Source organism: Dendrobates tinctorius, unplaced genomic scaffold (assembly GCF_039654945.1).
Source record: "Dendrobates tinctorius isolate UK_male_01 unplaced genomic scaffold, ASM3965494v1 ptg000060l, whole genome shotgun sequence".
NCBI classification, from domain to species: domain Eukaryota; kingdom Metazoa; phylum Chordata; class Amphibia; order Anura; family Dendrobatidae; genus Dendrobates; species Dendrobates tinctorius.
Genome location: NW_027361728.1, coordinates 2,507,845 through 2,530,308, shown reverse-complemented (window position 1 = coordinate 2,530,308; position 22,464 = coordinate 2,507,845). Strand labels below are relative to the sequence as shown.

At 40.2% G+C, this 22,464-nt stretch overlaps 1 protein-coding gene across 1 annotated transcript in view; it reads left to right on the top strand.

The window, feature by feature from the left end:
• The window catches only part of LOC141092472 (probable cation-transporting ATPase 13A5), a 318,264-nt gene that overhangs the window by 282,761 nt on the left and 13,039 nt on the right, over positions 1-22,464 (top strand). The window contains exon 27 of the mRNA XM_073578636.1: positions 13,271-13,440. Within this exon, the coding sequence (XP_073434737.1) occupies positions 13,271-13,440 (170 nt within the window). The remainder of the gene's footprint in view (positions 1-13,270; positions 13,441-22,464) is intronic.

The window sequence follows — 22,464 nt, the reverse complement described above, 5'->3', positions numbered from 1 at the left end:
GCCTGTGACAGATTGCTGATCTGTCACAGTGATCTGTGATGTGACAGATCAGCGATCTGTCACAGGACAGTGATGTCCCACCTGGGACTATGTAATAAAGTTAAAAAAAAATTAAAAAAAAAGTGTAAAAATAATTTTAAAAAAATCGCCAAATAAATTAGTAAAAAAAAAAAAATATTCCCCAATAAATTCATTTTTTGAAAATATAAAAAAACCAAAACAATAAAAGTACACATATTAGGTATCGCCGCGTCCGTAACGACCCGCTCTATAAAACTGTCCCATTAGTTAACCCCTTTAGCGAACCCCTTAAAAAATAAAAATAAAAAACGAAGCAAAAAATAATGATTTATTATCATACCGCCAAACAAAAAGTGTAATAACGCGCGATCAAAAAGACGCATATAAATATCCATGGTACCGCTGAAAACGTCATCTTGTCCCGCAAAAACGAGCCACCACACAGCATCATCAGCGAAAAAATAAAAAAGTTATAGCTCGCAGAATAAAGCGATGCAAAAATAATTATTTTTTATATAAAATTGTTTTCATTGCATAAAACCGACAAAACATAAAAAAACGACCTAAATGAGGTATCACTGTAACCGTACTGACCCGAAGAATAAAACCGCTTTATCAATATTACCACACGCGGAACGGTGTAAACGCACTCCCCCAAAAGAAATTCATGAAATGCTGGTTTTTGTTCATTCTGCGTCCCAAAAATCGGAATAAAAAGCGATAAAAAAATGTCACGTGCCCGAAAATGGTACCAATAAAAACGTCAACTCGTCCCGCAAAAAATAAGACCTCGCATGACTCAGTGGGTCAAAATACGGAAAAATTATAGCTCTCAATATGTGGTGATGGAAAAACTATTTTTACAATAAAAAGCGTCTTTCAGTGTGCGACAGCTGCCAAAAATTAAAACCGCCATAAATAGTAAATCAAACCCCCCGTTATCACCCCCTTAGTTAGGGAAAAATAATAAAATTAAAAAAATGTATTTATTTCCATTTTTCCATTAGGGTTAGGGTTAGGGCTAGGGCTAGGGCTAGGGTTAGGGCTAGGGTTAGGGCTAGGGTTAGGGTTAGGGCTAGGGTTAGGGCTAGGGTAGGGTTAGGGCTAGGGTTAGGGTTAGGGTAGGGTTAGGGCTAGGGTTAGGGTTAGGGCTAGGGCTAGGGTTAGGGCTAGGGTTAGGGTTAGGGCTAGGGTTAGGGCTAGGGTTAGGGCTGAGATTAGGGTTAGGGGTGTGTTGGGGTTCGGGTTGGAGTTAGAATTGGGGGTTTCCACTGTTTGGGCACATCAGGGGCTCTCCAAATACAACATTGCGTCTGATCTCAATTCCAGCCAATTCTGAGTTGAAAAAGTCATATGGTGCTCCTTCCCTTCCAAGCTCTGCCATGCGCCCAAACAGTGTTTTACCCCCACATGTAGGGTATCAGCCTACTCAGGACAAAATTGCAAAACAATTTTGGGGGTCCAATTTCTCCTGTTACCCTTAGGAAAATAAAAAATTGGGGGCAAAAATATCATTTTTGTGGAAAAAAATGATTTTTTTATTTTCGTGTCCGAGCGTTATAAACTTCTGTGAAGCACTTGGGGGTTCAAAGTGCTCACCACACATCTAGATAAGTTCCGTGGGGGGTCTAGTGTCCAAAATGGGGTCACTTGTGGGGAGTTTCAATAGTTTAGGTACATCAGGGGCTCTCCAAACGCACATGACACCCGCAGACCATTCCGTCAAAGTCTGTATTCCAAAATGGCACTGCTTCCCTTCCGAGCCCCGACGTGTGTCCATACAGTAGTTTTCTCCCACATATGGGGTGTCAGCGTACTCAGGACAAATTGGACAACAACTTTTGGGGTTCAATTTCTCCTGTTACCCTTGGGAAAATAAAAAAATTGGGGACTAATTGATCATGTTTGTGGAAAAAATACGATTTTTTTATTTTCATGCCCTGGCATTATAAACTTCTGTGAAGCCCTTGGGGGTTCAAAGTGCTCACCTCACATCTAAATAAGTTCCTTAGGGGATCTAGTTTTCAAAATGGGGTCATTTGTGGGGGGTTTCCACTGTTTAGGTACATTAGGGGCTCTCCAAAGGCAACATGACACCCGCAGACCATTCCATCAATGTCTGCATTCCAAAACATCACTACTTCCCTTCCGAGCCCCGACGTGTGCCCATACAGTAGTTTTCTCCCACATATGGGGTATCAGCATACTCAGGACAAATTGGACAACAACTTTTGGGGTCTAATTTCTCCTGTTACCCTTGGGAAAATAAAAAAAATGGTGACTAAAAGATCATGTTTGTGGAAAAAATACAAATTTTTTATTTTCACGCCCGGGCGTTATAAACTTCTGTGAAGCACTGGGGGGTTCAAAGTGCTCACCACACATCTAGTTAAGTTGCTTAGGGGGTCTAGTTTCCAAAATGGTGTCATTTGTGGGGGGTTTCCACTGTTTAGGTACATCAGGGGTTTTCCAATCGCGACATGGTGTCCGATCTCAATTCCAGCCAAAAACGTCAAATGGCGCTGCTTCACTTCCGAGCTCTGCCATGCACCCAAATAGTGGTTTAGCCCCACATGTGGGGTATCATCGTACTCAGGACAAATTGCACAACAACTTTTAGGGTGCTGTTACCCTTGGAAAAATAAGAATTGAGGGTGAAAAGATCATTTTTGTGGAAAAAATATGATTTTTTAATTGTACGGCTTTATGTTATAAACTTCTGTGAAGCCCTTGGGGGTTCAAAGTTCTCACCACACATCTAGATAAGTTCCTTAGGGGGTCTAGTTTCCAAAATGGTGTCATTTGTGGGGGGTTTCCACTGTTTTGGTACATCAGGGGTTTTCCAATCGCGACATGATGTCCGATCTCAATTCCAGCCAAAAACGTCAAATGGTGCTGCTTCCCTTCCGAGCTCTGCCATGAGCCCAAATAGTGGTTTACCCCCACTTGTGGGGTATCAGCATACTCAGGACAAATTGCACAATAACTTTTAGGGTCCTGTTACCCTTGGGAAAATAAAAATTGGGGTGAAAAGATCATTTTTGTGGAAAAAATATGATTTTTTAATTGTACCGCTGTACGTTATAAACTTCTGTAAAGCCCTTGTGGGTTCAAAGTTCTCACCACATATCTAGATAAGTTCCTTGGGGGGTCTAGTTTCCAAAATGGGGTCACTTGTAGGGGGTTTCCACTGTTTAGGTACATCAGGGACTCTCCAAACGTGACATGGCGTCCGATCTGAATTCCAGCCAATTTTGCATTGAAAAAGTCAAACGGTGCTCCTTCCATTCTGAGCTCTGCCATGCGCCGAAACAGTCGTTCCCCCCCACAAATCAGGTATCAACGTACTCAGGACAAATTGCACAATAACTTTTGCAGTCCAATTTCTCCTGTTACCCTTGGTAAAATAAAAAAAATTGAACCTGAATATTTTTTTTGTGAAAAAAAGTTAGATGTTCATTTTTTTTTAAATATTCAAAAAAATTCCTGTGACGCACCTAAAGGGTTAATAAACTTCTTGAATGTGGTTTTGAGCACCTTAAGTGGTGCAGTTTTTAGAATGGTGTCACTTTTGGGTATTTTCTATCCTATGGACCCCTCAAAGTGGCTTCAAATGTGATGTGGTCCTAAAAATAAAATGGTGTTGTAAAAATAAGAAATCGCTGCTCAAATTTTAACCCTTATAACTTCCTAACAAAAAAAAATTTTGGTTCCAAAATTGTGCTGATGTAAAGTAAACATGTGGGAAATGTTAGTTATCAAGTTTTTTGTGTGCCGTATCTCTTTGATTTAAGGGCATAAAAATTCAAAATTGGAAAATTGTGAAATTTTCAAAATTTTTGCCAAATTTCCGTTTTTTTCACAAATAAACGCAAGTTATTTGAATGAAATTTTACCACTAACATGAAGTACAATATGTCACGAGAAAAAAATGTCAGAATCACCGGGATCCATGGAAGCGTTCCAGAGTTATGACCTCATAAAGGTACAGTGGTCAGAATTGTAAAAATTGGCCCGGTCATGAACGTGCAAACCACCCTTGGGGGTGAAGGGGTTAAATACGATGTGGTCCCTAAAAAAATGGTTTTGTAAATTTTGCTCTAAAAGTGAGAAATCACTGGTCAACTTTTAACCCTTATAACTTCCTAACAAAAAAATATTTTGTTTCCAAAATTGTGCCGATGTAAAGTAGACATGTGGGAAATGTTATTTATTAACTAGTTTGTGTCTGGTTTAATAGAATAAACATTCAAAATTTGAAAATTGCAAAATTTTCATCAAATTTCCATTTTTTTCACAAATAAGCACAAAAATTATCGACCTAAATTTACCACTAACATGAAGCCCAATATGTCACGAAAAAAGAATCTCGGAATCGCTAGGATGCGTTGAAGCGTTCCTGAGTTATTGCCTCATAAAGGACACTGGTCAGAATTGCAAAAAATGGCCAGGTCATTAAGGTCAAAATAGGCTGGGTCATGAAGGGGTTAACTGCATAAATAGTAAGAAGCTAAAAAATGATAGTGTTGGTCCCCTTAAAAATAGTCTGGGTGAAATGGTGGATGAGGATGAGGAAAAAGCCAATATGCTAAATGACTTTTTTTCAACAGTATTTCCACAAGAAAATCCCATGACGGATAACATGATTAGGGATAAAAATTCTCCATTAAATGTCACCTGCTTAACCCAGCAGGAAGTACGGCGGCATCTAAAAATCACTAAAATTGACAAATCCCCGGGCCCGAATGGGATACACCTCCGAGTACTGCAGGAATTAAGCACAGTCATAGATAGACCATTATTTTTAATCTTTAAAGATTCCATATTAACAGGGTCCGTACCACAGGACTGGCATATAGCAAATGTGGTGCCAATATTCAAAAAGGGGACAAAAACCGAACTTGGAAATTATAGACCAGTAAGTTTAACCTCAACTGTGGGTAAAATCTGGGAGTATTTTCTAAGAGATACTATACTGGAGTATCTGAAGAAGAATAACCTCATGACCCAATATCAACATGGGTTTACAAGGGACCGTTCCTGTCAGACTAATCTGATAAGCTTTTATGAAGAGGTAAGTTCCGGACTGGACCAAGGGAATGCAGTGGATGTAGTGTACATGGACTTTTCAAAAGCTTTTGATACGGTGCCACACAAAAGGTTGATACATAAAATAAGAACAATGGGGATAGAGGAAAATATTTGTAAGTGAGTTAAGAGCTGGCTCAGGGATAGGAAACAAAGGGTGGTTATTAATGGAGCACACTCGGACTGGGTCACGGTTAGCAGTGGGGTACCACAGGGGTCAGTATTGGGCCCGCTTCTTTTTAACATATTTATTAATGACCTTGTAGGAGGCATAGAGAGTAGAATTTCAATATTTTCAGATGACACTAAACTCTGCAGGGTAATCAATACAGAGGAGGACAATTTTATATTACAGGAGGATTTATGTAAACTAGAAGCTTGGGCTGATAAATGGCAAAGGAGCTTTAATAGGGATAAATGTAAGGTCATGCACTTGGGTAGAACGAATAAGATGTATAATTATGTGCTTAATTGTAAAACACTGGGCAAAACTGTCACTGAAAAAGACCTGGGTGTATGGGTGGGCGACAAACTCACATTTAGTGGCCAGTGTCAAGTCGCTGCTGCAAAGGCAAATAAAATAATGGGATACATTAAAAGAGGCATAGATGCTCATGAGGAGTACATAATTTTACCTCTATATAAGTCACTAGTGCAACCACACTTAGAATACTGTGTACAGTTCTGGTCTCTGGTGTATAAGAAAGACATAGCTGAACTGGAGCAGGTGCAGAGAAGAGCGACCAAGGTTATTAGGGAACTAGGGGGTCTGCAATACCAAGACAGGTTATTACACTTGGGGTTATGTAGTTTGGAAAATCGAAGACTTAGGGGTGATCTTATTACAATGTATAAATATATGCGGGGACAATACCAAGAGCTTTCTAATGATCTTTTTACTCTTAGACCTGTGACGGGGACAAGGGGGCATCCTCTACGTCTGGAGGAAAGAAGGTTTAAGCATACTCACAGATGCGGATTCTTTACTGTAAGAGCAGTGAGACTATGGAACTCTCTGCCATATGATGTTGTAATGAGTGATTCCTTACCAAAATTTAAGAAGGGACTGGATGCCTTTTTTGAAAAGTATAATATTACAGGGTATATACACTAGTTTCCTTAATATTGCGTTGATCCAGGGAGCTAGTCTGATTGCTGTATGTGGAGTCGGGAAGGAATTTTTTTCCCCAATGTGAAGCTTACTGTTTGCCACATGGGTTTTTTTTTTGCCTTCCTCTGGATCAACATGTTAGGGCAAGTTAGGATAGGATATGGGTTGAACTAGATTGACTTAAAGTCTTCCTTCATCCTTAATAACTATGTTACTATTAGTGTTGAGCGATACCATCCGATAGTGAGAAATATCGGATCGGATTGGATCGGACCGATACCCAAAAAGTATCGGGTATCGCCGATTCCGATACCGGAAGTCCCATGCAAGTCTATGGGACAGAAAAATTGGAATTAAAAAAAACCCTTTCTTTCCTTGCACATCCAGTTCAGGAGGGGGGAAGAGTGTGGGCGGTGCGTGGGCGGAGTCTGTACGGGTCTCTCGGGGGTCTGTCCGGGCCTACAAGTCCCATCACGCGATGCCTGCTACAATGACAGTGATTGAAACATTAGCCAATGATGGGACAGTAGTAGTCCCATCATCCGGCTAATGTGTTGAATGAAAAAAAACATACATACTACATACATACTACATACATTCTACATACATACTACATTCATACAACATACATACATACTACATGCTACATACATACTACATATATACTACATTCATACAACATACATACTACATATATACTACCTTCATACAACATACTACATACATACTACATATATACTACATTCATGCAACATACATACATACTACATATATACTACATTCATACAAAATACATACATACTACATATATACTACATTCATACAACATACATACATACATACTATATACATACTACATATATACTACATTCATACAACATACATACTACATATATACTACATTCATACAACATACATACTACATACATACTACATATATACTACATTCATGCAACATACATACTACATACAGTCATGGCCAAAAGTATTGACACCCCTGCAATTCTGTCAGATAATACTCAGTTTCTTCCTGAAAATGACTGCAAACACAAATTCTTTGGTATTATTATCTTCATTTAATTTGTCTTAAATGAAAAAACACAAAAAGAATTGTCCTAAAGCCAAATTGGATATAATTCCACACCAAACATAACAAAGAGGGTGGACAAAAGTATTGGCACTGTTCAAAAAATCATGTGATGCTTCTCTAATTTGTGTAATTAACAGCACCTATAACTTACCTGTGGCACCTAACAGGTGTTGGCAATAACTAAATCACACTTGCAGCCAGTTGACATGGATTAAAGTTGACTCAACCTCTGTCCTGTGTCCTTGTGTGTACCACATTGAGCATGGAGAAAAGAAAGAAGACCAAAGAACTGTCTGAGGACTTGAGAAACCAAATTGTGAGGAAGCATGAGCAATATCAAGGCTACAAGTCCATCTCCAAAGACCTGAATGTTCCTGTGTCTACCGTGCGCAGTGTCATCAAGAAGTTTAAAGCCCATGGCACTGTGGCTAACCTCTCTAGATGTGGCCGGAAAAGAAAAATTGACAAGAGATTTCAATGCAAGATTGTGCGGATGTTGGATAAAGAACCTCCACTAACATCCAAACAAGTTCAAGCTGCCCTGCAGTCCAAGGGTACAACGGTGTCAACCCGTACTATCCGTCGGCATCTGAATGAAAAGGGACTGTATGGTAGGAGACCCAGGAAGACTCCACTTCTTACCCCGAGACATAAAAAAGCCAGGCTGGAGTTTGCCAAAACTTACCTGAAAAAGCCTAAAACATTTTGGAAGAATGTTCTCTGGTCAGATGAGACAAAAGTAGAGCTTTTACGGCAAAAGCATCAACATAGAGTTTACAGGAGAAAAAAGAGGCATTCAAAGAAAAGTACACAGTCCCTACAGTCAAACATGGCGGAGGTTCCCTGATGTTTTGGGGTTGCTTTGCTGCCTCTGGCACTGGACTGCTTGACCGTGTGCTTGGCATTATGAAGTCAGAAGACTACCAACAAATTTTGCAGCAAAATATAGGGCCCAGTGCAAGAAAGCTGGGTCTAACTCAGAGGGCATGGGTCTTCCAGCAGGACAATAACCCAAAACACACTTCAAAAAGCACTAGAAAATGGTTTGAGAGAAAGCACTGGAGACTTCTAAGGTGGTCAGCAATGAGTCCAGACCTGAATCCCATAGAACACCTGTGGAGAGATCTAAAAATGGCAGTTTGGAGAAGGCACCCTTCAAATATCATGGACCTGGAGTAGTTTGCCAAAGAAGAATGGTCTAAAATTCCAGCAGAGCATTGTAAGAAACTCATTGATGGTTACCGGAAGCAGTTGGTCACAGTTATTTTGGCTAAAGCTTGTGCAACCAAGTATTAGGCTGAGGGTGCCAATACTTTTGTCCGGCCCATTTTTGAAGTTTTGTGTGAAATGATCAATATTTTGCTTTTTGCTTCATTCTCTTTTGTGTTTTTTCATTTAAGACAAATTAAATGAAGAAAGTAATACCAAAGAATTTGTGTTTGCAATCATTTTCAGGAAGAAACTGAATATTATCTGACAGAATTGCAGGGGTGTGAATACTTTTAGCCATGACTGTACATACTACATATATACTACATTCATACTACATACATACATACTACATATATACTACATTCATGCAACATACATACATACTACATACATACTACATATATACTACATTTATACAACATACATACATACTACATTCATACAACATACATACATACTACTTTCATACAACATACATACATACATACTACATATATACTACATTCATGCTACATACATACTACATACATACTTCATACATACTACATACAAAGTTCCCACACAGCTTTTGCCATAAAGTGAGACTAGGGACTATTTTTTTACAGTGGCGGAGGAATACAGTGCGGAAGGATACCTGCCTCCCATCATTGTATTCCTGGGGTCCCTAGAGAGCGGTGGCATCAGCTGATGCTGCTGTTCTCCACGGGAGATCGTCGTGGGACACTCGTGGATTTCTGCGGATCAGGGAGTATATCGGTTGTTTGTTATTTTAATATTTTTTAAAGATGACACTGGCTTCGGGGATCAAAGTGACAAGTGATGCTGAGTATGTACTCTATGTTATATGAACTGTATGTCTATATGTATGTATTGTATGAATGTATTGTATGTAGTATGTATGTATGTTGTATGTATGTAGCATGTTTTATGTATGTTGTATGAATGTAGTATGTATGTAGTATGTATGTATGTATGTTGTATTAATGTAGTATATATGTAGTATGTATGTAGTATGTATGTTGTATGAATGTAGTATATATGTAGTATGTATGTAGTATGTATGTATGTTGTATGAATGTAGTATATATGTAGTATGTATGTAGTATGTAGTATGTATGTTGTATGAATGTAGTATGTATGTAGTATGTATGTTGTATGAATGCAGTATATATTAGTATGTATGTAGTATGTAGTATGTATGTATGTATGTATGTTGTATGAATGTAGTATATATGTAGTATGTATGTAGTATGTATGTTGTATGAATGCAGTATATATTAGTATGTATGTAGTATGTAGTATGTATGTATGTTGTATGAATGTAGTATATAAGTAGTATGCATGTATGTTGTATGAATGTAGTATGTATGTAGTATGTAGTATTATGTATGTATGTTGTATGAATGTAGTATATATGAAGTATGTATATAGTATGTATGTATGTTGTATGTATATAGTATGTATGTTGTATGAATGTAGTATATATGAAGTATGTATATAGTATGTATGTATGTTGTATGAATGTAGCATGTATGTAGTATGTATGTTGCATGTATGTAGTATGTGTGTTTTTTTTTTTTTACATTCAACACATTAGCCGGATGATGGAACTACTACTGTCCCATCATTGGCTAATGTGTCAATCACTGTCATTGTAGCAGGCATCGCCCGATGAGACTTGTAGTCCCATCGGACGATGCCTGCACACACACACAACCCCCGGCAGGCCCGCATAGACCCCCGAGAGGCCCGTACAGGCCCCGGCAGGCCCGCACAGACCCCCGGCAGGCCCGCACAGACCCCCGAGAGGCCCGCATAGACCCCCGAGAGGCCCGTACAGGCCCCAGCAGGCCCGCACAGACCCCCGGCAGGCCCGCACAGACCCCCTGCAGGCTCACACAGACCGCGCATCATGATGCGCACAGATCGCGCATCATGATGACATCATTTCAGCAGCCAATCACAGCCACAACACTGGCTCGTTGCATTATGGGAACTTCCGATTCTGGTATCCGATATTGTAAAAATATCGGTGCTCGGTATCGGAATTCCGATACAGCGAATATCGGCCGATACCCGATATTTGCAGTATCGGACTGCTCAACATTGGTACTATGTTACTCTGAAGAAATTTATGCCACTTTAGTGGTGTGTGATAATAATTTTTTGAAATGTGGAGACTTGAAGTTGGGGGTCTCCGTCTGGTGGTTTGCCTGTGGTAGAAGGTGTGTCAGAGGCCTATTAAATTGTTTCTACTCCGTGGAAATTGATGCCACTTTAGTGGTGTGTGAACAATTTTTTTTTTCTATATGTGGAGACTCCAAGTTGGGTCTCTATCTGGTGGGTTGCCTTTTAGTAGAAGGTGAGTCAGAGACATATTCTACTGTTTCTACTCTGTGGAAATTGATGCCACTTTAGTGGTGTGAGATAATAATTTTTTGAAAGGTGGAGACTACAAGTTGGGTCTCCATCTGGTCGGTTGCCTGTGTAAGTGGGGCTCTCAGACAGGCAGGTGTGCACTCACTTTCAGTCAACTGCCTGTGTTACTTTCCTTACATTTTTGCACCAATAGTACTGTTGGAAACTGATGTTTGTGCCATCTGACTGTGGCTGAAAAAAAAGGTGTTGCATAAAAGATCAGGGCTCCCAGCAAAGAAGGCTTACAAAGCTCCCTAAGCCACCACATCATAGGTTAAACTTCAATTCAAAGCTGTCCCAGACCCTGATACCTCATTTATGGCACATTTCAGACTTTTGCTGTGCCATTATCAAATTCCTACTGTAGGTAAATGAATGTCATGTTTCCTGTTATCTGTTCATAATTTGGGGAAATATTTACATTCCAAGTTGGGTCTCCTTCATGTGTGGTGCCTGTTGCAGTATGGCTCCTAGACTGGCCGGCCTGCATGCAATTTTAGTCAACTACCAGTGTTAATATCCTTACATTTTTCTAACATTAGTGCTCTACCAAACTGATATTTGTGCCACCTGAGTTAGGCTGGGAAAAAAAATTGAGCAATTGCATCAGGTATCAGGGCTCCCAGCAAAGAAGTCTTATTCCTCTCCCTTAGCCAGCATGTCTTAATTGAAACTTCAATTCCTCACTCTAAATGCTCATCTAGGCCCTGATGCATCATGCATGGCCTATTGCTGACTGCTACTATGCTATTATAAAATGTTCTACTACTGGTCAATTAATCAGTTAACTACCTGGGTTACTATCCTTATATTTTTCTACCAATAGTAGTCTATGAAATTGATGTTTGTGTCACCTGAATGTGGCTGGGAAGCTAAAAAAATTAAGCAGATGCATGAGGTATCTGGACTCCCAGCAAATAAAGCTTACACCTCTAGCTTAACCACTAGGTCCTCATTAAAACTTCAATTCCAAGCTGTAAATGCTGGGCCAAACCCTGATATGTCATGCATGTCTCAAAGTTGACTGTTTCTGTGCCATTATAAAAAGTTTTACAGTGGGTTAATTGATCAGTCAACAACTTGTGTTACTTTCCTTGCATTTTTCTATCAATAGTACTGTATGAAACTGTTGTTTGTGCCACCTGAGTGTAGCTGGAATTTAAAAAAAAATGAAGGTGTTGCATGAGATATCAAATCTCCCAGCTAAGAAGGCTTACACTGATCCCTTAACCACCCGGTCCTCACTGAAACTACAATTGCAAGCTGTAAATGCTGTGCCAGGCCCTAATACCTCATGCATGGCCCATTGCTGACTGCTGCTGTGCCACTTGCAAATTTCTACTGTGGGTCAATTGATGCCACTTTCCATGGTGTGTGCCCCCACTTTTAGCTGTTTGGGAAGTTTTTTTTCACCCCTTAAGATATTGTGTATAAGTTTGGTGTGGCCTTCCAGTGAATCTAATGGGGTTCTGGTACATTTGTCAAACTGTACATCGAATATGTTCGGTGACCATCTAACTGTTTGGCAAATAGAACTGAACCTTGAAATGTTTACTCATCTCTACCCTTGATCCCCTTTTGTTGATTCTGTGCAGCCACTTTTCCCATTGCTTTGGATAGATAGCCGCTCTTCATGATGTTAAAAGCTTATGACAATAATGAAACTAACCTTGTGCTATTGGATTGGCTACTAATATAACTACTATAGATCATAATGAAAATTTCTAACATCTATCTTTTGCTATCTTCCGGTGTATATTATAAAGACCTTAATAATGTTACTTTGGACAAATCTGATTTGTCAACTGGAAATTGCTGCTGAACTGTTGTATTCAAATAGTACTGTAGATTTTTATGCATATTAATTCCTATACTGGACTATGGCCACTGGTATATATTAAAGGGGTTGTCCATTAATTGGACACCCCATCTCATTCCTCATGTTTGATCCTGTTAAGATAAAAACACCTATACTCACCTCCAGCGCCGATGCTGTTCCAATGGTGTCAGTACTCATGTACCTTGGACTCACATGAGGTTGTTGCGTCATGTGAGCCCTGTGCCAAGTAATCACTGCCCCTGCTCTTTGACTTCCAGTTGGTGTTCGGTTTGTACAAAAGCGAGAATAGTGACATCAGCATTGGTTGCATATAGGGCTCACGTGATATGAATTTATTTTATATGACCCAAACATGAGGAATGAGAAGAGGTTGTCCAGGTAGTGGACAAGTCCTTTAATTTTGGGGCGTAATGCAGGAAGCAGCCTGAAATAAGATTAACAAAGTTATGTCACATCACAGTAGTATAATTGCTGCTTTTCTCATCCACAGTGCGTGTCTTCCATTAAACCATAGCACAATGAATGTTACAGTGAGAGAACATAGACATGCAGAGAACTTCTTAACAACAACAATGTTCTTTATAACTGGTTTTCAACAAATTATTGAAGAAATTGTGTTTGCCAAAGGAAGGCCATTCAGGCAGCCTCTATATACTAATTGTAAGTTAAAATATATAACAAATATGTATATCTTTAAAGGGAAAATGTCACCATAAAAATGCAGATACAGTTTTGCTCAAAAGTTTACATACCCCAGCAGAATTTTTGCTTTCTTGGCTTTTTTTTTCAGAGAATATGAATGGTAATATCAAAAACTTCTTCTCCACTCATGGTTAGTGGTTGGGTGAAACCATTTATTGTCAAACTACTGTGTTTTCTCTTATAATATCATAACGACAACCCAAAACATCCAAATGACCCTAAACAAAAGTTTACATAAAAAAGTTTCAATTGAGCTTCCAAATTTAAATTTGTTGGACATAAAAACAGAAAGTAGCGGACAAGCCGCACCAATGCTAAGGCATTGGTGCGGCTTGACCTCTACTTTCTGATTTTATGTCCAATAAATTTTTATAAAAATTTGGAAGCTGAATTGAAACTTTTTTATTGGATCTTTGGACATGAGACTACATGGAATTCGTGCTTCCGCGCACCACTAAGCCAAGGCAGGCGAGCTGGTTTATTCATTTTATCTAAAAGTTTACACACCCTGGTGATTTTGGCCTGATGACATGCACAGAAGTTGACACAAAAGGGTTTGACTGGCTACTAAAGGTAACATCCTCACCTGTGACCTGTTTGCTTGTAATCGGTGGGTGTGCATAAAAGCTGAGTGAGTTTCTGGGATCCAGACAGAGTCTTGCATCTTTCATCCAGCCACTGACATTTCTGGATTGTGAGACATGGGGAAAGCAAAAGAATTGTCACTGGATCTACAGGAAAAGGTAGTTGTACCAAACAGGAAAGGGATACACAAAGATATCCAAGGAAATGATCATGCCAGTCAGCAGCTTCATACTGTGATTAACAAACGGAAAATCAGGGGCTCTGTAAAATCAAAACCACGGTCAAGTAGAACAACAAAAATTTCATCCACAACTGCCAGGAAATTTTTTTGAAATGCAAAGAAAAACCCACAAATAACATCAGCTGAAATACTGGACTCTCTGAAAACTAGAGATCTGGCTGTTTCAAGCTGCACAATAAGGAGGCACTTGAAAAACAATGGGCTGCATGGTCGAGTTGCCAAAAGAAAACCATCACTGCTCAAATGCCGCAAACTTTGTCACCTACAATACGCAAGACAGTATAGAGACAAGCCTCAAAACTTCTGGAACAAGGTAATTTGGAGTGATGAGACTAAAATTGAACTTTTTGGCCACAATCATAAACATTACATTTGGAGAGAGGTCAACAAGGCCTATGATGAAAGGAATACCATTCCTACTGTAAAGCATGGAGGCAGATGTTTTGGGATGTGTGTGCTACAAAGGCACAGGAAACTTGGTCAAAGTTGAAGGAAAAATTAATGCAGTCCGTTATCAGCAAATACTGCTGCACATGGGATAAACTTGCACGTTTCAACATGACCACGATCCAAAACCCAAGACTAAGTCGACCAGTCATTGGCTACAACAGAGCAAAATTAAGGTTCTAGAGTGGACATCTTAGTCTCCTGACCTCAATATGATTGAGCCACTCTGGAGAGATCTCAAGCGCACAGTTCATTCTAGACAGTCCAGGAATGTACAAGAACTGGAGGCATTTTGCCAAGAAAAGTGGGCAGCTCTACCATCTGAGAAAATAAGGAACCTCATCCACAACTACCACAAAAGACTTCAAGCTGTCATTGATGTTAGAGGGTGCAACACACGGTATTAAGAAATAGGGTATATAAAGTTTTGATCAGGGTCATTTGGATGTTTTGGGTAGTCATTATGTTTTGAAAAGAGAAACATCGTAGTTTAACAATAAATGGCTTCACCCAACCACTAACCATGAGTGGAGAAAACGTTTTGGTGTTATCATTCATATTCTCTGAAAAAAGGCCAAGAAAGCAAAAATTCTGCTGAGGTACTGTATGTAAACTTTTGAGCACAACTGTATATCTCTCACGCTCTCTCTATATCCCTAATATACAGTATTTCCTTAGTTCTAAAAAGTTACATATTTCCTCTTTTGAAAGGTGGTATGATAGAGTCAAGGATAGAAAGTGTATGATTGAATCTTTTTTAGATCCGGTAAATAAGACCGAACAATTTGTTATATCATTCTTTCTCCATTTATCTAAAGGAAAGTCTGGAAGGGCAGGGCGGAATATAAATAGAGAAAGTTTTTCTAATGGGTAACTAATTTGGTTGTTGTCAGAAATGTTATATAATTTCCTCAGGCCATAATTGCAGATTTTATCAGTATATTCTCTGGTAGAGGGAGGGATTGGTCTAGTAAATGCGCAACAATAAGAGCGTCTAAAGTAGAATTCCCAGTGTAAGACTTTTCCATTTCTGCCCAGCTGGTTTTGGCTTTATCTGTAAGCCATTTCCTGCTCTGCATTATGATATTAGCCTCGGAGTAGGCCTGTAGATTTGGGAGACCAATGCCTCCATTTCTTTTGTTTTTATATAGTAATGATTTGGCTACTCTTGGTGATTTTTTTATTCCAAATAAATTTTGACATGTTCCTTAAGTTCTTAATCCTTATATCTGAAATTTGAACTGGAACAGTTCTAAAGATATAGTGAAGTTTTGGTAGGATTATCATTTTATACAAGGCAGTGCTACCAAGCCATGACGTATTTGTTTTATCAAAATTCTCAATATTTTTTTAAATTTGTTTTTGTAGTAGACTCAGATTTTAAACTAGTAACTAATGTAGAGAATTGGTAATGATGATTTCTAAATATAGGATATGATGTTTTTCACAGTTATAGGGAAATTCTTTTTCTATCAAGGTTTTAGATTTTAGATTTTTTAGCATTTATTTTATAGTTTGAAACTGCAGAGAAGACTCTTATAGTAGAAGTAAGAATTCTCAATAAATTGGTAGGGTCAGTGGTAAAGTTTAGTGCATCATCTATGAACAGACTTATTTTATGATGCCTTAAGTTAAATGGCATTCCCTTTATTAAGTAATTTGTACTAATGGTTTCGGCGAAAGGTTCCAAGATTAGGTCGAATAAGAGTGGGGATAAAGAGCAACCTTGCTCCATTCTGTTGTACTGTAGATTGAAAATGAGTTAGATAATATATTATTCACTTGGACTTTTGCAGAGGGACAAGAGTATAAGGACATAATAAATTTCAAGATTTGTCCATGAATGCCGAATTTTTTTAGAGTGGCTACCATATAATCCCAAGTAATTTGGTCAAACACTTTTTTGGCATCAAGAGAGAGTAATATAGAAGGAATTTTTTGCTTTTCTACATGTAAAATTCAATTTAGTACTCTTCTTGTGCTGTCAGAGGCTTGCCTCCCTTTAGTGAATCCAACTTGGTCTGAATTTATTAAAAAGGGCAGAATTTTGAGCATCCTTTCTGAGATTCTTTTAGCGTAAATCTTGATGTCTGAATTTAAGAGGAATATAGGCCTGTAACATGGGATTACCTCTGGATCATTATTCGATTTTGGAATAATCACTACAGTGGCCTATAAGGATTCCTTTGGAAATTTACCTTCATTGATGGCTGTATTAAACATACACATTTGGGAATCTAAAAGATGGTGACTAGTGATGAGCGAGCATGCTTGGAAGTGCTCGGTGCTCGCCCAAGCATCTCACTGTTCGCGATGCTGAGCAAGCGCCGAGCATTTCCGGGATTGCTCGGCGTTGGCCTTGGATCCCCGCCCTGCAGGTTTGGTGCTCTTTAGAGTACCAATCAACATGCAGGGATTGTCTGCCACACACTGTAATGCCGCAGCCATGTTGGTTGTGGCATTACAGTGATTGGCTGGCCGCACAGCGTCATCAGGTTTATATCAGACCTTGCGCCGCCCTGCTTATCACAGTCAGCTCTGGACTTAGGCAGTGTAGGGAGAGTTGCTGCAGAGATATGGACAGATTTGGTGGTATATAAGTTAGTGTGGGTATTCCATATTGAATACACAAATCCATCTAAACCAATAGTCCTTTTGAGGACTAATTACGGTGTATATATTATAAGTGGTAGGTAGGCTAGGCAGGCATTGAATGTGGCATACTTCATTGCATACAGCAAGAGTCCATTCCATTACTGTCTGCTGCAGCCTATTACAGATATTTACTGTATATACATAGCCCCAGGTATCAGCGGCCAGGAATATTTTTTTTTTCATCTTAATCCTGATTATTTTCTTCAGAAGCAATCCAGAGCACATTTTTTTGTTCCATTTGATTGTTGACAGTGCAGAATACAGCCAGATCCTTTCCATATTACAGCATGAAAATCCAGCTACTTTAAACAGGGGTTTGGCCATTACAGAGATCACAACTAAGAGCAGAGAATATTTTGCCATTTCTGGACTACTGTAAAATATTGTTGGGGTATCTTATACAAATTATTGACACCAGTTTGCTGAAAAAAATAGTTACCTACAGGGCATTTGAGAGAGCATTTGTTGACTACCAACATCAACAAGGCCATCAGTGTTCAGTTCAGATTCCACACATAAGACCTCAGGAGTGGACATGGATGTCAGACATACTGTATGTACCATCCTCTAAAACTTTGAGGACTCCAACAAGATGGTGAGCGGCGATGATGCCATAATTAGCGTCAACGTATCGTTTATCTATGTTCTGAAATGCTCTCTGCTCACAAAGAGGATGCATTGCAGGCGGAGCATGATGAGATGGAGCAAGGAACCATACAGGGTGATTACACACAGCCCAGCCTCATGTCATCCCAATGTGGATTGGGTGATAATGAGGAGGAGGAGGAAGAACAGGAGCTGCTTTCATGCGCTTTAGACGGTATTACAAGCACAACTGTCATACCGTCTGTTCAGCATGAATGGCATGAGGACAGGGAGGAGGAGGAGAGCATGGTCAGTCATCCTCTTGGTGAGGACACGGAAGTCTTGCCTGTTAACAGTCTGGCATGCATGGCTGAGTTTGTTACGCTGCCTTTCCCGTGACCCTCGCATTCTCAAAATTTTGGGTGACAGTCATTACTGGTTTGTAACACTTCTAGACGCACGCTACAAGGAGTACTTTCTATCTCTTATTCCAGAGGCACACAGGTGTACTAAAATGGTGTAGTACCAGAGGGCCTTTGTTGTGAAATTATTAAAAAAAAATCCCAACTGTAAACAGTGGGTGCAGAAGTCACAGTTTGTTGGAAAACCAAGGAGTACAGGCGAGAGTGACACAACTCCAATCCAGCAGAGACAGGGGGAATACTGGCAAAGTTCTGGGAGACTTTTCTCAGACTCTCCCATCGCACTGGCCCTGAGGTTTGGGGTGCTCTTGCAAAGTTTTGGAAGCTGCTGAGGGAGTACCTTCCTGACCATACCAATGTCTTCCATGATTCCTCTGTGCCTTATAATTATTGGGTATCCAAGCTGGACACGTGGCATGAACTGGTTCTCTACGCCTTAGAGGTCCTGGCCTGCCCTGCCGCTAGCATTTTGTCAGAGCATGTATTTAGTGCCGCTGGTGAAATTATAACTGATAAGCGCATCCGCATGTCAACTGAAAATGCTGACAGGCTTACTCTTATAAAAATGAATAAGGGCTGGATTGGGCCAGACTTTTGTACACCATCGAATGATAGCAGGGTAACATAAACTCACATTCAGTGTCTTTTTTCGGATGTCTATTTCCATGCATCTCTTCACGCCCACACATGGGTATACACTTGCTTATTTGGCCTATTTGCTGTTGACCCACTCCTTCTCCTCATCCTCATCATCAACCACCAGGGTGAGCGTGGTCCATTATGCAACATTAACATTATTGTTTTAAAGGGTGTGTATAATGCTCACAACCAACAATTTTATTTAGACTTTATGTTAATGCATACCCCTCAGGGGGAAATGTTTGTCACCCAATACACTTACTGTATGGGCATTACAAGAACAGGAAACCTGCTCCTTTGAAATGGGAATAGATTTTTAGGAGGCCCTCCTCCATGTCTCTTCCAAGGGGTATTGGTGTTCGTCCAAATTTGGGGCAGGCCTTGCATTCACTGCATAGGAAAATAGTATGAAAAATGGGAACTGTAGGGGTCGGTCAGCTTCAACAATGCAATTCTCTACTGCCGTGTCTTTAGCCTCAACATTGACATTCTCCAATGCAAGTTCTTCAGGCTCCACAGTGAAATGCTCCACTACTGAGTGTTCAGCCTCAACACTGCAATTCTCCACTGCCAAGTCTTCATCCTCAACACTGCAATTCTCCACTGCAGTTTCTTCAGCCTCAAAACTGAAATTCTCCACTGCAGGTTTTTCAGCCTCAACACTGACATTCTCCACTGCTGGGTCTTCATACTCAACACTGCAATTCTCCAATGCAGGATTTTCAGGCTCAACACTGAAATGCTCCACTGCCAGGTGTTCAGCCTCAACACTGCAATGCTCTAGTGCTAGGTCTTCAGCCTCAACACTGGCAATCCTTAATGCAGGTTCTTCTGGCTCAACACTGCATTGCTCCACTGCCAGGTCTTCATCCTAAACACTGCAATTCTCCAATGCAGGGTCTTCAGCCTCAACATTGACATTCTCCAATGCAAGTTCTTCAGACTCAACACTGAAGTGCTCCACTACTGGGTGTTCAGTCTCAACACTGCAATTCTCCACTGCCGGGTCTTCATCCTCAACAATGCAATTCTCCAATGCAGGTTCTTCAGGCTCAGCACTGAAATGCTCCACTGCCGGGTGTTCAGCCTCAACACTGCAATGCTCCAATGCTGGCTCTTCAGCCTCCACACTGACATTCTCCAAAGCAGGTTCTTCTGGCTCATCACTGCATTGCTCCACTGCCGAGTCTTCTTCCTCAATAGTGACATTCTCCAATGCAAGTTTTTCAGGCTCAACACTGAAATGCTCCACTGCTGGGTGTTCAACCTCAACACTCACATTCTCCAAAGCAGGTTCTTCAGGCTCAACACTGACATTCTCCACTGCTGGGTGTTCATCATCATCACTGCAATTCTCCAATGCAGGTTCTTCAGGCTCAGCGCTGCAATACTCAACTGCCGGGTGTTCTTCTGCAACACTGCAATGCTCCAATGCAGGTTCTTCAGGCTCAACACTGAAATGCTCTACTGCCAGGTGTTCAGCCTCAACATTGCAATGCTCCACTGCTGGGTCTTCATCCTCAACACTACAATTCTCCACTGCAGTTTTACAGCATCAAAACTGAAATTTTCTACTACAGGTTTTTCAGCCTCAACACTGACATTTTCCACTGCCAAGTCTTCATCCTCAACACTGCAATTCTTCAATGCAGGTTCTACAGGCTCAACACTGCAATGCTAAACTGCCAGGTGTTCTTCTTCAACACTGCAATGCTCCAATGCAGGTTCTTCACGCTCAACACTGAAGTGCTCCACTGCCGGGTTTTCAGGCTTAACACTGCAATGCTCCAATGCTGGTTCTTCAGGCTCAACAGTGCAATTCACTGCATAGGTAAACAGTATGGGAGTACCAAATTACTAATAATGGGAACAATGCTTTCAGGTGGCCATCCAGTACTTCTGTTCAAAGGGTTATTTGGGTTCATTTAACTTTGGGACTGGCTAGGCCCTGCATTCACTGTATAGGTAAACAGTATGGGAGTACCAAATTACTAATAATGGGAACAATGCTTTCAGGTGGCCATCAAGTGCTTCTGTTCAAAGGGTTATTTGGGTTCATTTAACTTTGGGACTGGCCAGGCCCTGCATTCACTGTATAGGCAAACAGTATGGGAGTACCAAATAACTAATAATGGGAATAATGCTTTCAGGTGGCCATCCAGTATGTGGCTTCAAAGGGGTATTGGGGTGTGTCTAAATTTGATGCAGGGCAGGCCTTGCATTTAATGTGTAAGTAACAGTATGGGAGTACCAACTTCCTAATAATGGGAAGATTGCTTTCAGGTGGCCAAAATGTACGTCTGTTCAAAGGGTTATTGGTGTGCGTCCAAATTTTGGGCAGCCCTGCCACTCACTGCATATGCAATAACATGATAGGAGACCCACTGTTTAATAATGGGAACAACAAGCCATAGCCGGCTGATGGATGAATAGTAAAGGCTCCCTGATGGCCCTATAAAAGTAGGCTTTGTGACTTTCAGAGTCCATCCTTCATGGAACTCTGAAACTGGATGTGTCAGATGATGTGTCACACACTACATGGCCAGTTAAGGTTGTAAAATGTCAAAATGACATTTCCCAGTGAATGCATTTGTCTTGGTTGAAAGCAATGCTAAATGTTCAAAAACGCTACTTGTGAACATAGCCCAAGTGGTGGAGGAGCATTTTTGTTTTGGGTTATTTATTTTGCCTTAAATACAAATCATTACCCTGAAAAGGATGTTGCTTAACATATTTCCCAGGAAAATCCATTTTGGTTTTGTTTTTGCATGTTTTATTGTGAGTCTGTAAAAGTGGCGTAAGACTTTGACAACATTGTTCACAGCAGTGACCTGGGAGTCAGAAATTCTTCCAAAGGTCTTCCCCATGATGTTCCCATGTCATTTATCACTGTTCCCATCGATTTCCACGATTTATAGACCCTCTAAAGACCCCTGGGGGGTGCCGTGGCAAGAATGCTCAGTTACCCATAGACTTAAATTGGGCTTGTTGCTTGGGTCGAGCACCCAAGCATTTCAATAAGCTGGACCCGAGCACTGAGCACCCGAGCATTTTAGTGCTCGCCCATCACTAATGGTGTTTAAAAATTTTATAATTATCATTATGTATACCATCTGGTCCAGGTGTTTTACTTTCCTTTAATGCTTTTATATCTTTGTCAGTTTCGTATGTTAAAATCGGGATGTTTAGCAATGATAATTCATCTGTATTATAGTTGTGGGAGATTAAATTGTTTATTTCTATAGTTTTTGGTTGAATTGTATCTCTAACATCCTTTCAATTATATAAGGCAGAGTAAAACACCACAAATTGTTCAGTAATTTCTTGCGGATGTGTATATTTAACTCCATCATTTTTAATGGAAGAGACTCTAGTTTTCATACGCTGTTTTTTGACCTTGTTGGCCAA